The following is a 16184-nucleotide window of genomic DNA, read 5'->3' on the forward strand; positions in this document are numbered from 1 at the left end:
ATATCTATCCCTCACCCTACAGATAATACTATAGTAGTATAAAGAGCGTCACTATAGTTATATCTATCCCTCACCCTACAGATAATACTATAGTAGTATAAAGAGTGTCACTATAGTTATATCTATCCCTGACCCTACAGATAATACTATAGTAGTATAAAGAGCGTCACTATAGTTATATCTATCCCTCACCCTACAGATAACACTATAGTAGTATAAAGAGTGTCACTATAGTTATATCTATCCCTCACCCTACAGATAACACTATAGTAGTATAAAAAGCGTCACTATAGTTATATCTATCCCTCACCCTACAGATAATACTATAGTAGTATAAAGAGTGTCACTATAGTTATATCTATCCCTCACCCTACAGATAATACTATAGTAGTATAAAGAGCATCACTATAGTTATATCTATCCCTCACCCTACAGATAATACTATAGTAGTATAAAGAGTGTCACTATAGTTATATCTATCCCTCACCCTACAGATAATACTATAGTAGTATAAAGAGAGTCACTATAGTTATATCTATCCCTCACCCTACAGATAATACTATAGTAGTATAAAGAGTGTCACTATAGTTATATCTATCCCTCACCCTACAGATAATACTATAGTAGTATAAAGAGTGTCACTATAGTTATATCTATCCCTCACCCTACAGATAATACTATAGTAGTATAAAGAGCGTCACTATAGTTATATCTATCCCTCACCCTACAGATAATACTATAGTAGTATAAAGAGCGTCACTATAGTTATATCTATCCCTCACCCTACAGATAGGACTATATTAGTATAAAGAGTGTCACTATAGTTATATCTATCCCTCACCCTACAGATAATACTATAGTAGTATAAAGAGCGTCACTATAGTTATATGTATCCCTGACCCTACAGATAACACTATAGTAGTATAAAGAGCGTCACTATAGTTATATCTATCCCTCACCCTACAGATAATACTATAGTAGTATAAAGAGAGTCACTATAGTTATATCTATCCCTGACCCTACAGATAACACTATAGTAGTATAAAGAGCGTCACTATAGTTATATCTATCCCTCACCCTACAGATAAGACAATAGTAGTATAAAGAGCGTCACTATAGTTATATCTATCCCTCACCCTACAGATAATACTATAGTAGTATAAAGAGTGTCACTATAGTTATATCTATCCCTCACCCTACAGATAGGACTATAGTAGTATAAAGAGTGTCACTATAGTTATATCTATCCCTCACCCTACAGATAATACTATAGTAGTATAAAGAGTGTCACTATAGTTATATCTATCCCTCACCCTACAGATAATACTATAGTAGTATAAAGAGCGTCACTATAGTTATATCTATCCCTCACCCTACAGATAATACTATAGTAGTATAAAGAGCGTCACTATAGTTATATCTATCCCTCACCCTACAGATAACACTATAGTAGTATAAAGAGCGTCACTATAGTTATATCTATCCCTCACCCTACAGATAATACTATAGTAGTATAAAGAGCGTCACTATAGTTATATCTATCCCTCACCCTACAGATAATACTATAGTAGTATAAAGAGCGTCACTATAGTTATATCTATCCCTCACCCTACAGATAATACTATAGTAGTATAAAGAGCGTCACTATAGTTATATCTATCCCTCACCCTACAGATAATACTATAGTAGTATAAAGAGCGTCACTATAGTTATATCTATCCCTCACCCTACAGATAATACTATAGTAGTATAAAGAGCGTCACTATAGTTATATCTATCCCTCACCCTACAGATAATACTATAGTAGTATAAAGAGTGTCACTATAGTTATATCTATCCCTCACCCTACAGATAACACTATAGTAGTATAAAGAGTGTCACTATAGTTATATCTATCTCTCACCCTACAGATAACACTATAGTAGTATAAAGAGTGTCACTATAGTTATATCTATCCCTCACCCTACAGATAATACTATAGTAGTATAAAGAGCGTCACTATAGTTATATCTATCCCTGACCCTACAGATAACACTATAGTAGTATAAAGAGTGTCACTATAGTTATATCTATCCCTCACCCTACAGATAATACTATAGTAGTATAAAGAGTGTCACTATAGTTATATCTATCCCTCACCCTACAGATAATACTATAGTAGTATAAAGAGCGTCACTATAGTTATATCTATCCCTCACCCTACAGATAATACTATAGTAGTATAAAGAGTGTCACTATAGTTATATCTATCCCTCACCCTACAGATAGGACTATAGTAGTATAAAGAGTGTCACTATAGTTATATCTATCCCTCACCCTACAGATAATACTATAGTAGTATAAAGAGTGTCACTATAGTTATATCTATCCCTCACCCTACAGATAATACTATAGTAGTATAAAGAGTGTCACTATAGTTATATCTATCCCTCACCCTACAGATAATACTATAGTAGTATAAAGAGTGTCACTATAGTTATATCTATCCCTCACCCTACAGATAATACTATAGTAGTATAAAGAGAGTCACTATAGTTATATCATCCCTGACCCTACAGATAATACTATAGTAGTATAAAGAGTGTCACTATAGTTATATCTATCCCTCACCCTACAGATAATACTATAGTAGTATAAAGAGCGTCACTATAGTTATATCTATCCCTCACCCTACAGATAATACTATAGTAGTATAAAGAGCGTCACTATAGTTATATCTATCCCTCACCCTACAGATAATACTATAGTAGTATAAAGAGTGTCACTATAGTTATATCTATCCCTCACCCTACAGATAATACTATAGTAGTATAAAGAGTGTCACTATAGTTATATCTATCCCTCACCCTACAGATAATACTATAGTAGTATAAAGAGTGTCACTATAGTTATATCTATCCCTGACCCTACAGATAATACTATAGTAGTATAAAGAGTGTCACTATAGTTATATCTATCCCTCACCCTACAGATAATACTATAGTAGTATAAAGAGCGTCACTATAGTTATATCTATCCCTGACCCTACAGATAATACTATAGTAGTATAAAGAGTGTCACTATAGTTATATCTATCCCTCACCCTACAGATAATACTATAGTAGTATAAAGAGCGTCACTATAGTTATATCTATCCCTCACCCTACAGATAATACTATAGTAGTATAAAGAGCGTCACTATAGTTATATCTATCCCTCACCCTACAGATAACACTATAGTAGTATAAAGAGTGTCACTATAGTTATATCTATCCCTCACCCTACAGATAATACTATAGTAATATAAAGAGTGTCACTATAGTTATATCTATCCCTCACCCTACATATAATACTATAGTAGTATAAAGAGCGTCACTATAGTTATATCTATCCCTGACCCTACAGATAATACTATAGTAGTATAAAGAGCGTCACTATAGTTATATCTATCCCTCACCCTACAGATAATACTATAGTAGTATAAAGAGCGTCACTATAGTTATATCTATCCCTCACCCTACAGATAATACTATAGTAGTATAAAGAGTGTCACTATAGTTATATCTATCCCTCACCCTACAGATAGGACTATAGTAGTATAAAGAGTGTCACTATAGTTATATCTATCCCTGACCCTACAGATAATACTATAGTAGTATAAAGAGCGTCACTATAGTTATATCTATCCCTCACCCTACAGATAATACTATAGTAGTATAAAGAGTGTCACTATAGTTATATCTATCCCTCACCCTACAGATAACACTATAGTAGTATAAAGAGAGTCACTATAGTTATATCTATCCCTCACCCTACAGATAATACTATAGTAGTATAAAGAGCGTCACTATAGTTATATCTATCCCTCACCCTACAGATAATACTATAGTAGTATAAAGAGTGTCACTATAGTTATATCTATCCCTCACCCTACAGATAATACTATAGTAGTATAAAGAGCGTCACTATAGTTATATCTATCCCTCACCCTACAGATAATACTATAGTAGTATAAAGAGCGTCACTATAGTTATATCTATCCCTCACCCTACAGATAAGACTATAGTAGTATAAAGAGTGTCACTATAGTTATATCTATCCCTCACCCTACAGATAATACTATAGTAGTATAAAGAGTGTCACTATAGTTATATCTATCCCTCACCCTACAGATAATACTATAGTAGTATAAAGAGCGTCACTATAGTAGTATCTATCCCTAACCCTACAGATAATACTATAGTAGTATAAAGAGAGTCACTATAGTTATATCTATCCCTCACCCTACAGATAAGACTATAGTAGTATAAAGAGTGTCACTATAGTTATATCTATCCCTGACCCTACAGATAATACTATAGTAGTATAAAGAGCGTCACTATAGTTATATCTATCCCTGACCCTACAGATAATACTATAGTAGTATAAAGAGCGTCACTATAGTTATATCTATCCCTCACCCTACAGATAATACTATAGTAGTATAAAGAGCGTCACTATAGTTATATCTATCCCTCACCCTACAGATAATACTATAGTAGTATAAAGAGTGTCACTATAGTTATATCTATCCCTCACCCTACAGATAATACTATAGTAGTATAAAGAGTGTCACTATAGTTATATCTATCCCTGACCCTACAGATAATACTATAGTAGTATAAAGAGTGTCACTATAGTTATATCTATCCCTCACCCTACAGATAATACTATAGTAGTATAAAGAGCGTCACTATAGTTATATCTATCCCTCACCCTACAGATAACACTATAGTAGTATAAAGAGCGTCACTATAGTTATATCTATCCCTGACCCTACAGATAAGACTATAGTAGTATAAAGAGCGTCACTATAGTTATATCTATCCCTGACCCTACAGATAATACTATAGTAGTATAAAGAGCGTCACTATAGTTATATCTATCCCTCACCCTACAGATAATACTATAGTAGTATAAAGAGTGTCACTATAGTTATATCTATCCCTCACCCTACAGATAATACTATAGTAGTATAAAGAGCGTCACTATAGTTATATCTATCCCTGACCCTACAGATAATACTATAGTAGTATAAAGAGTGTCACTATAGTTATATCTATCCCTCACCGTACAGATAATACTATAGTAGTATAAAGAGCGTCACTATAGTTATATCTATCCCTGACCCTACAGATAATACTATAGTAGTATAAAGAGTGTCACTATAGTTATATCTATCCCTCACCCTACAGATAACACTATAGTAGTATAAAGAGCGTCACTATAGTTATATCTATCCCTCACCCTACAGATAAGACTATAGTAGTATAAAGAGCGTCACTATAGTTATATCTATCCCTGACCCTACAGATAATACTATAGTAGTATAAAGAGTGTCACTATAGTTATATCTATCCCTCACCCTACAGATAATACTATAGTAGTATAAAGAGCGTCACTATAGTAGTATCTATCCCTAACCCTACAGATAATACTATAGTAGTATAAAGAGCGTCACTATAGTTATATCTATCCCTCACCCTACAGATAACACTATAGTAGTATAAAGAGCGTCACTATAGTTATATCTATCCCTCACCCTACAGATAATACTATAGTAGTATAAAGAGCGTCACTATAGTTATATCTATCCCTCACCCTACAGATAAGACTATAGTAGTATAAAGAGTGTCACTATAGTTATATCTATCCCTCACCCTACAGATAAGACTATAGTAGTATAAAGAGTGTCACTATAGTTATATCTATCCCTCACCCTACAGATAATACTATAGTAGTATAAAGAGCGTCACTATAGTTATATCTATCCCTGACCCTACAGATAATACTATAGTAGTATAAAGAGTGTCACTATAGTTATATCTATCCCTCACCCTACAGATAATACTATAGTAGTATAAAGAGCGTCACTATAGTTATATCTATCCCTGACCCTACAGATAATACTATAGTAGTATAAAGAGCGTCACTATAGTTATATCTATCCCTGACCCTACAGATAATACTATAGTAGTATAAAGAGTGTCACTATAGTTATATCTATCCCTCACCCTACAGATAATACTATAGTAGTATAAAGAGCGTCACTATAGTAGTATCTATCCCTAACCCTACAGATAACACTATAGTAGTATAAAGAGAGTCACTATAGTTATATCTATCCCTCACCCTACAGATAATACTATAGTAGTATAAAGAGCGTCACTATAGTTATATCTATCCCTCACCCTACAGATAATACTATAGTAGTATAAAGAGTGTCACTATAGTTATATCTATCCCTCACCCTACAGATAATACTATAGTAGTATAAAGAGTGTCACTATAGTTATATCTATCCCTCACCCTACAGATAGGACTATAGTAGTATAAAGAGCGTCACTATAGTTATATCTATCCCTCACCCTACAGATAATACTATAGTAGTATAAAGAGCGTCACTATAGTTATATCTATCCCTCACCCTACAGATAAGACTATAGTAGTATAAAGAGCGTCACTATAGTTATATCTATCCCTCACCCTACAGATAACACTATAGTAGTATAAAGAGTGTCACTATAGTTATATCTATCCCTCACCCTACAGATAATACTATAGTAGTATAAAGAGAGTCACTATAGTTATATCTATCCCTCACCCTACAGATAATACTATAGTAGTATAAAGAGTGTCACTATAGTTATATCTATCCCTCACCCTACAGATAACACTATAGTAGTATAAAGAGCGTCACTATAGTTATATCTATCCCTCACCCTACAGATAATACTATAGTAGTATAAAGAGCGTCACTATAGTTATATCTATCCCTCACCCTACAGATAACACTATAGTAGTATAAAGAGCGTCACTATAGTTATATCTATCCCTCACCCTACAGATAATACTATAGTAGTATAAAGAGAGTCACTATAGTTATATCTATCCCTCACCCTACAGATAATACTATAGTAGTATAAAGAGCGTCACTATAGTTATATCTATCCCTCACCCTACAGATAACACTATAGTAGTATAAAGAGTGTCACTATAGTTATATCTATCCCTCACCCTACAGATAATACTATAGTAGTATAAAGAGCGTCACTATAGTTATATCTATCCCTGACCCTACAGATAATACTATAATAGTATAAAGAGCGTCACTATAGTTATATCTATCCCTCACCCTACAGATAATACTATAGTAGTATAAAGAGCGTCACTATAGTTATATCTATCCCTCACCCTACAGATAATACTATAGTAGTATAAAGAGTGTCACTATAGTTATATCTATCCCTCACCCTACAGATAATACTATAGTAGTATAAAGAGTGTCACTATAGTTATATCTATCCCTCACCCTACAGATAATACTATAGTAGTATAAAGAGCGTCACTATAGTAGTATCTATCCCTCACCCTACAGATAATACTATAGTAGTATAAAGAGCGTCACTATAGTTATATCTATCCCTGACCCTACAGATAAGACTATAGTAGTATAAAGAGCGTCACTATAGTTATATCTATCCCTCACCCTACAGATAATACTATAGTAGTATAAAGAGCGTCACTATAGTTATATCTATCCCTCACCCTACAGATAATACTATAGTAGTATAAAGAGTGTCACTATAGTTATATCTATCCCTCACCCTACAGATAATACTATAGTAGTATAAAGAGTGTCACTATAGTTATATCTATCCCTCACCCTACAGATAATACTATAGTAGTATAAAGAGTGTCACTATAGTTATATCTATCCCTCACCCTACAGATAATACTATAGTAGTATAAAGAGCGTCACTATAGTTATATCTATCCCTCACCCTACAGATAATACAATAGTAGTATAAAGAGTGTCACTATAGTTATATCTATCCCTCACCCTACAGATAATACTATAGTAGTATAAAGAGCGTCACTATAGTTATATCTATCCCTGACCCTACAGATAATACTATAGTAGTATAAAGAGTGTCACTATAGTTATATCTATCCCTCACCCTACAGATAATACTATAGTAGTATAAAGAGCGTCACTATAGTTATATCTATCCCTCACCCTACAGATAATACTATAGTAGTATAAAGAGCGTCACTATAGTTATATCTATCCCTCACCCTACAGATAACACTATAGTAGTATAAAGAGTGTCACTATAGTTATATCTATCCCTAACCCTACAGATAATACTATAGTAGTATAAAGAGCGTCACTATAGTTATATCTATCCCTCACCCTACAGATAATACTATAGTAGTATAAAGAGCGTCACTATAGTTATATCTATACCTCACCCTACAGATAATACTATAGTAGTATAAAGAGTGTCACTATAGTTATATCTATCCCTCACCCTACAGATAATACTATAGTAGTATAAAGAGTGTCACTATAGTTATATCTATCCCTCACCCTACAGATAACACTATAGTAGTATAAAGAGTGTCACTATAGTTATATCTATCCCTGACCCTACAGATAATACTATAGTAGTATAAAGAGTGTCACTATAGTTATATCTATCCCTCACCCTACAGATAATACTATAGTAGTATAAAGAGCGTCACTATAGTTATATCTATCCCTGACCCTACAGATAATACTATAGTAGTATAAAGAGCGTCACTATAGTTATATCTATCCCTGACCCTACAGATAATACTATAGTAGTATAAAGAGCGTCACTATAGTTATATCTATCCCTCACCCTACAGATAATACTATAGTAGTATAAAGAGTGTCACTATAGTTATATCTATCCCTCACCCTACAGATAACACTATAGTAGTATAAAGAGTGTCACTATAGTTATATCTATCCCTCACCCTACAGATAATACTATAGTAGTATAAAGAGCGTCACTATAGTTATATCTATCCCTCACCCTACAGATAATACTATAGTAGTATAAAGAGCGTCACTATAGTTATATCTATCCCTGACCCTACAGATAATACTATAGTAGTATAAAGAGCGTCACTATAGTTATATCTATCCCTCACCCTACAGATAACACTATAGTAGTATAAAGAGTGTCACTATAGTTATATCTATCCCTCACCCTACAGATAACACTATAGTAGTATAAAGAGTGTCACTATAGTTATATCTATCCCTGACCCTACAGATAATACTATAGTAGTATAAAGAGTGTCACTATAGTTATATCTATCCCTCACCCTACAGATAATACTATAGTAGTATAAAGAGTGTCACTATAGTTATATCTATCCCTGACCCTACAGATAATACTATAGTAGTATAAAGAGCGTCACTATAGTTATATCTATCCCTCACCCTACAGATAATACTATAGTAGTATAAAGAGCGTCACTATAGTTATATCTATCCCTGACCCTACAGATAATACTATAGTAGTATAAAGAGCGTCACTATAGTTATATCTATCCCTCACCCTACAGATAATACTATAGTAGTATAAAGAGCGTCACTATAGTTATATCTATCCCTCACCCTACAGATAACACTATAGTAGTATAAAGAGCGTCACTATAGTTATATCTATCCCTCACCCTACAGATAATACTATAGTAGTATAAAGAGCGTCACTATAGTTATATCTATCCCTCACCCTACAGATAATACTATAGTAGTATAAAGAGCGTCACTATAGTTATATCTATCCCTCACCCTACAGATAACACTATAGTAGTATAAAGAGCGTCACTATAGTTATATCTATCCCTCACCCTACAGATAACACTATAGTAGTATAAAGAGTGTCACTATAGTTATATCTATCCCTCACCCTACAGATAATACTATAGTAGTATAAAGAGCGTCACTATAGTTATATCTATCCCTCACCCTACAGATAATACTATAGTAGTATAAAGAGCGTCACTATAGTTATATCTATCCCTGACCCTACAGATAATACTATAGTAGTATAAAGAGCGTCACTATAGTTATATCTATCCCTGACCCTACAGATAATACTATAGTAGTATAAAGAGTGTCACTATAGTTATATCTATCCCTCACCCTACAGATAATACTATAGTAGTATAAAGAGCGTCACTATAGTTATATCTATCCCTCACCCTACAGATAGGACTATAGTAGTATAAAGAGCGTCACTATAGTTATATCTATCCCTGACCCTACAGATAGGACTATAGTAGTATAAAGAGCGTCACTATAGTTATATCTATCCCTGACCCTACAGATAATACTATAGTAGTATAAAGAGCGTCACTATAGTTATATCTATCCCTCACCCTACAGATAGGACTATAGTAGTATAAAGAGCGTCACTATAGTTATATCTATCCCTGACCCTACAGATAATACTATAGTAGTATAAAGAGCGTCACTATAGTTATATCTATCCCTGACCCTACAGATAATACTATAGTAGTATAAAGAGTGTCACTATAGTTATATCTATCCCTCACCCTACAGATAATACTATAGTAGTATAAAGAGCGTCACTATAGTTATATCTATCCCTCACCCTACAGATAATACTATAGTAGTATAAAGAGTGTCACTATAGTTATATCTATCCCTCACCCTACAGATAATACTATAGTAGTATAAAGAGCGTCACTATAGTTATATCTATCCCTCACCCTACAGATAATACTATAGTAGTATAAAGAGTGTCACTATAGTTATATCTATCCCTGACCCTACAGATAATACTATAGTAGTATAAAGAGCGTCACTATAGTTGTATCTATCCCTATACACTTGCTATAGTATACATAATGACTCTATAGTACAGTAGTGACTCTTGTACTCTGACCCTACAACTCATTTACTACTATAGTTACCTCCGATCTCTAGAGACTTCTAATACATTTACCTCATCCCCGTCCTGTGTCCTCAGGAAGGAACAACGTGATTGTGCTGATTGATGATCTGCCAAACAGCAGAGCAGAGGAAAAGCAGCGGATTCAGGACACTCAGCCCAGTATCAGGGAACTCGCCTACAATCTGGAGCTCTTCACCGAGGAGGAGAAGAAAGACGAGGAACATGTCCAGGGGAAACTTTGGGGGGCGCTGCTGTTGCCAGGTGAGGAGAGGAGGGATGTGATGTCAGGGGAGACCTGGCTGGGTGCTACAGACTGTAACCCCCCCCCCGAGAAAGCTGCAGCTCAGAACCATAATAATTGTCAGCACCAGCCGCACCCCAGGACCCAAACAAAGAGTGCGGGCAGGACACTGCACCCCTCCATCTCCTGACGCTTTTGACCCCTGGAGGGGAGACCTGCCCGCACCTCAGTCCAGGTGACATGTTTTGGGTCGGCTCGCATAGTTTTATGATACGGACCTACAGCACAACCTGGTCACATATCACCGTGAGCAAGTGACGCACAACAAGGATGAGCTCTGTGGGGGTCATTTACTAAGGGGCCGATTCACGTTTTTGCAACATGTTACCCGAATTTTTCCGTTTTGCGCCGATTTTCCCAGAATTGCCTGAATGGCACACGCAATCGGATTGTGGCGCATCAGCACCGGCATGCACGCGACGGAAATCGGGGGGGCGTGGGCGAAAGAAAACCCGACGGATTCGGAAAAACCGCCGCATTTTTTTTTTTAAAAAAGTGTTGCGGGACACTCACTTACCTGCACCCGGCAATGGATCGTGCATTCCGTCCGACAGCGCAGCAGCGACACCTGGTGGATGTCAGAGGAACCCGAATCCACCGCAGAGAACGCGCCGCTGGATCGCGAATGGACCGGGTAAGTAAATCTGCCCCAATGTGTTAGACTTAGGTCACACAGATCATCTGTGGATGCAGGAGCTCATCAGGGAGGTTGTTCCAGACATATCAGAGAACTGAGCTCAGATATTCTGCATATCCCGGAGCTTAGAAATGAGGTTCTTCATTACCTCTTAGAGATCTGAGCACAGATCTTCTATGTATGCAGCAGCTCGTCGGGGAGGTTGTTCCAGACATATCGGAGAACTGAGCACAGAACCTTTGTAGATATAGGATCTCAGCGTGGAGGTTGTTCCAATCATCCTGGAGACCTCAGCGCAGATCCTCTGGGTGTAGCCTCTAATCCTTTGTAATAATATGAAATCCCAGAGATCGGATGATGATGAGATTGCGGTTCGGTTGTGGCCTCACTATCACAGCACATTAATGGGATGTAGATTCATCCGTATATGTGAGAAAACATGAAGCCTTCTATTTCTCGAAGCTTTCTTATTGGGCACAGATACTGTGTGTAGATTTCAGAGTAAATGTTTCCGAAATCTTCATGAGCCCTTGGTGCGTCCTTCTCCTGTGTGACATCTGTGTCTCGGGCTTCTCTTTTTGTACAGATGAGAATGAGAGAAAAAAGAGGAAAATGGAAGAGATGGAAAGAGAGCAAGAAACTCAGGACACTCGGGACACTCGGGACACCCGGGACACCCGGGACACTCGGGACACTCGGGACACCCGGGACACTCGGGACACCCGGTACACCCGGGACACCCGGGACACTCGGGACACTCGGGACACTCGGGACACTCGGGAAACTCGGGACACCCGGGACACCCGGGACACTCGGGACACTCGGGACGCCCGGTACACCCGGGACACTCGGGACGCCCGGTACACCCGGGACACTCGGGACACTCGGGACACCCGGGACACCCGGGACACTCGGGACACTCGGGACACCCGGGACACTCGGGACACCCGGGACACTCGGGACACTCGGGACACCCGGGACACCCGGGACACTCGGGACACTCGGGACACTCGGGACACCCGGGACACTCGGGACACCCGGGACACTCGGGACACTCGGGACACCCGGGACCTGAGTGCAGAGCAGAGTTATATAGACAAAAAGCTGAACAGAACTCTGGAGACCCTGAAGACAGAAGCCCAGAAGGACACAAGTAAAAATAAAAAATTTAAAATGAGCAGTATTTTTCCTGGAATCATGGGTGAAAAACAGAAAGGATCAAAGACACAAAAGCTATAAAACATAATAGAACTGCAGTAATTAAAGGGAACCCATCATCAGCTTCAGGTCGGGTATGAAATGTCCTCTCTATGTCTCTCTCTATTATGTGAAATCTCATCCTTTTACCTCTTCCAGTGTGATAGAGAGAAGAGAAGAGTCAGATTTTGCCTGAGATGAGTCACTTTTAGAGTGTGGAGTCACTTCTGATGCCTCTACCTTGATCTCTTTAGCAACTACAGCCAGGACTCTGGTGTCATATTAAAGATAAGAATGTAATCCCTTGAATCACGTGAAAGATTTGATTCTGTCATTTACACAAGGGGAGATGGAGTCAGTGCAATGCATTGTGGGAATCATGAGCGGCAGATTACAATCCATGGATGGAAGAAAGGGTCTTTAGATGAGAGATGGTAATAAAGACCACCTGAAAATGCAATCCTGATGATAAAGGGCAGAAGATGCTCGGAGGAGCAGGACGTCCCCCATGGAGGGATCACATTATACACTGCACAAAACAAACTATGTCATAGAAAACAAAGCCAAAACCTCTGGATAATACAGAAGAAATCATCTATACAATGAGCTACAAATAAAATACAAAGATATAAACAAGTGTTGATAAGAAATGGTGAGAAATATAAGAGATGGCCCCAGGGGAGGGTCACGTGTACGGCGAGAGCCCGCCCATCCCAGAAATCACAGGAATAATTAAATGTGAAAAATTAATGTTTGTAAAACTATAAACATGGATTCTAAAAAAATTAAGTTACTTAAAATAAAAAATACAGAACGTTTATTATCACTGTTATTTTTATATTTTATGCATAAAATGAGACACCAGCAGCCCCCCAATGTAGTCACAAGCAGCCCCCAACATATAGTCACCAGCAGCCCCCCCCCCATGTAGTCACCAGCAGCCCCCCCCCCATGTAATCACCAGCAGCCCCCACCGTGTAGTCACCAGCAGCCCCCAACATATAGTCACCAGCAGCCCCCCCATGTAGTTACTAGCAGCCCCCCCAACATATAGTCACCAGCAGCCCCAAACATATAGTCACCAGCAGCCCCCCACCATGTAGTCACAAGCAGCCCCCCAACATATAGTAACCAGCAGTCCCCCATTGTAGTCAGCAGCAGCCCCCACATGTAGTCACTAGCAGCCCCCCCAACATATAGTCACCAGCAGCCCCAAACATATAGTCACCAGCAGCCCCCCACCATGTAGTCACAAGCAGCCCCCCAACATATAGTAACCAGCAGCCCCCCATTGTAGTCACCAGCAGCCCCAAATGTAGTCACAAGCAGCCCCTCAACATATAGTAACCAGCAGCCCCCCATTGTAGTCACCAGCAGCCCCCACATGTAGTCACTAGCAGCCCCCCCACCATGTAGTCACCAGCAGCCCCAAACATATAGTCACCAGCAGCCCCCCGGCTATGTATTTGCTAGCAGCCCCTCCATGTAGTCACAAGCAGCCCCCCCAACATATAGTAACCAGCAGCCCCCCCACCATGTAGTCACTAGCAGCCCCCCCAACATATAGTCACCAGCAGCCCCCCGGCTATGTATTTGCTAGCAGCCCCTCCATGTAGTCACAAGCAGCCCCACAACATATAGTAACCAGCAGCCCCCCCAACATATAGTCACCAGCAGCCCCCCCCATGTAGTCACTAGCAGCCCCCCCACCATGTAGTCACCAGCAGTCCCCCCACCATGTAGTCACCAGCAGCCTCCCAGCTATGTATTTGCTAGCAGCCCCTCCAAGTATTCACAAGCAGCCCCCCAACATATAGTAACCAGCAGCCCCCCCAACATATAGTCACCAGCAGCCCCCAACATATAGTCACCAGCAGCCCCCCCCATGTAATCACCAGCAGCCCCCCCACCATGTAGTCACCAGCGGCCCCACCACCATGTAGTCACCAGCAGCCCCCCCACCATGTAGTCACCAGCAGCCCCCCATGTAGTCACCAGCAGGCCCCATGTAAACACCAGCAGCCCCCCAACAAATAGTCACCAGCAGCCCCCCCCATGTAATCACCAGCAGCCCCCCCCCATGTAATCACCAGCAGCCCCTCCCCCACCATATAGTCACCAGCAGCCTCCCAGCTATGTATTTGCTAGGAGCCCCTCCATGTAATCACCAGCAGCCCCCCCCCATGAAGTCAGCAGCAGCCCCTCAACATATAGTCACTAGCAGCCCCCAACATATACTCACCAGCAGCCCCCCCCCATGTACTCACCAGCAGACCTCCCCATGTAGTCACCAGCAGCCCCCCCTCATTTACTCACCAGCAGCCCTCCCCATGTAGTCACCAGCAGCCCCCCCGCCATGTAGGCACCAGAAGCCCCCCCCACCATGTAGTCACCAGCTTCCCCTCCATGTAGTCACGAGCAGCCTCCCCCACATGTAGTCACCAGCAGCCTCCCCCCCATGTAGTCACCAGCAGCCACCCCCATGTAGTCAATAGCAGCCCCCCCCCCACCATGTAGTCACCAGCAGCCCCCTATATAATCAACAGCAGCCCCCCCACCATGTAGTCACCAGCAGCCCCCCCACCATGTAGTCATCAGAAGCCCCCCCCCCCACCATGTAGTCGCCAGCAGCCCCACCATGTAGTCGCCAGCAGCCTCACCCCATGTAGTCGCCAGCAGCCCCCCCACCAGGTAGTCGCCAGCAGCCCCCCACCATGAAGTCACCAGCATCCTCCCAAATGTAATCACCAGCCGCCCCCCCCCCCATGCAGTCACCAGCAACCCCCCACCTTGTAGTCAGCAGCAGCCCCCCACCATGTAGTCGCCAGCAGCCTCCCCACCATGTAGTCACCAGCAGCCTCCCCCCCTTGTAGTCGCCAGCAGCCTCCCCACCATGTAGTCACCAGCAGCCCCACCATGTAGTCGCCAGCAGTCCCCCCACCAGGTAGTCGCCAGCAGCCTCCCCACCATGAAGTCACCAGCAGCCTCCCACATGTAATCACCAGCCGCCCCCCCATGCAGTCACCAGCAACCCCCCACCTTGTAGTCAGCAGCAGCCCCCCACCATGTAGTCGCCAGCAGCCTCCCCACCATGTAGTCGCCAGCAGCCTCCCCACCATGAAGTTGCAAGCAGGCCCCCTCACCATGTAGTCTCATGCAGCCTCCCCACCATGAGGTCGCCAGCAGCCCCCCACCATGTAGTCACCAGCAGCCCCCCCATCATGTAGTCACCAGCAGCCCCCCCCCCTTGTAGTCACCAGCAGCCCCCCCAGCATGTAGTTACCAGAAG

General features: G+C 40.4%; 1 protein-coding gene across 1 annotated transcript in view; it reads left to right on the forward strand.

The window, feature by feature from the left end:
* LOC140076256 (uncharacterized) overlaps positions 1 to 13704 on the forward strand; it is a 73002-nt gene extending 59298 nt beyond the window's left edge. Inside the window, exons 9-10 of the mRNA XM_072122794.1 lie at positions 10836 to 11021; positions 12285 to 13704. Of these exons, the coding sequence (XP_071978895.1) occupies positions 10836 to 11021; positions 12285 to 12937 (839 nt within the window). The 3' untranslated portion in view covers positions 12938 to 13704. The remainder of the gene's footprint in view (positions 1 to 10835; positions 11022 to 12284) is intronic.
* Positions 13705 to 16184: the final 2480 nt, after the last annotated feature.

Source organism: Engystomops pustulosus, chromosome 8 (genome assembly GCF_040894005.1).
Source record: "Engystomops pustulosus chromosome 8, aEngPut4.maternal, whole genome shotgun sequence".
In the NCBI taxonomy this organism is placed as follows: Eukaryota; Metazoa; Chordata; class Amphibia; order Anura; family Leptodactylidae; genus Engystomops; species Engystomops pustulosus.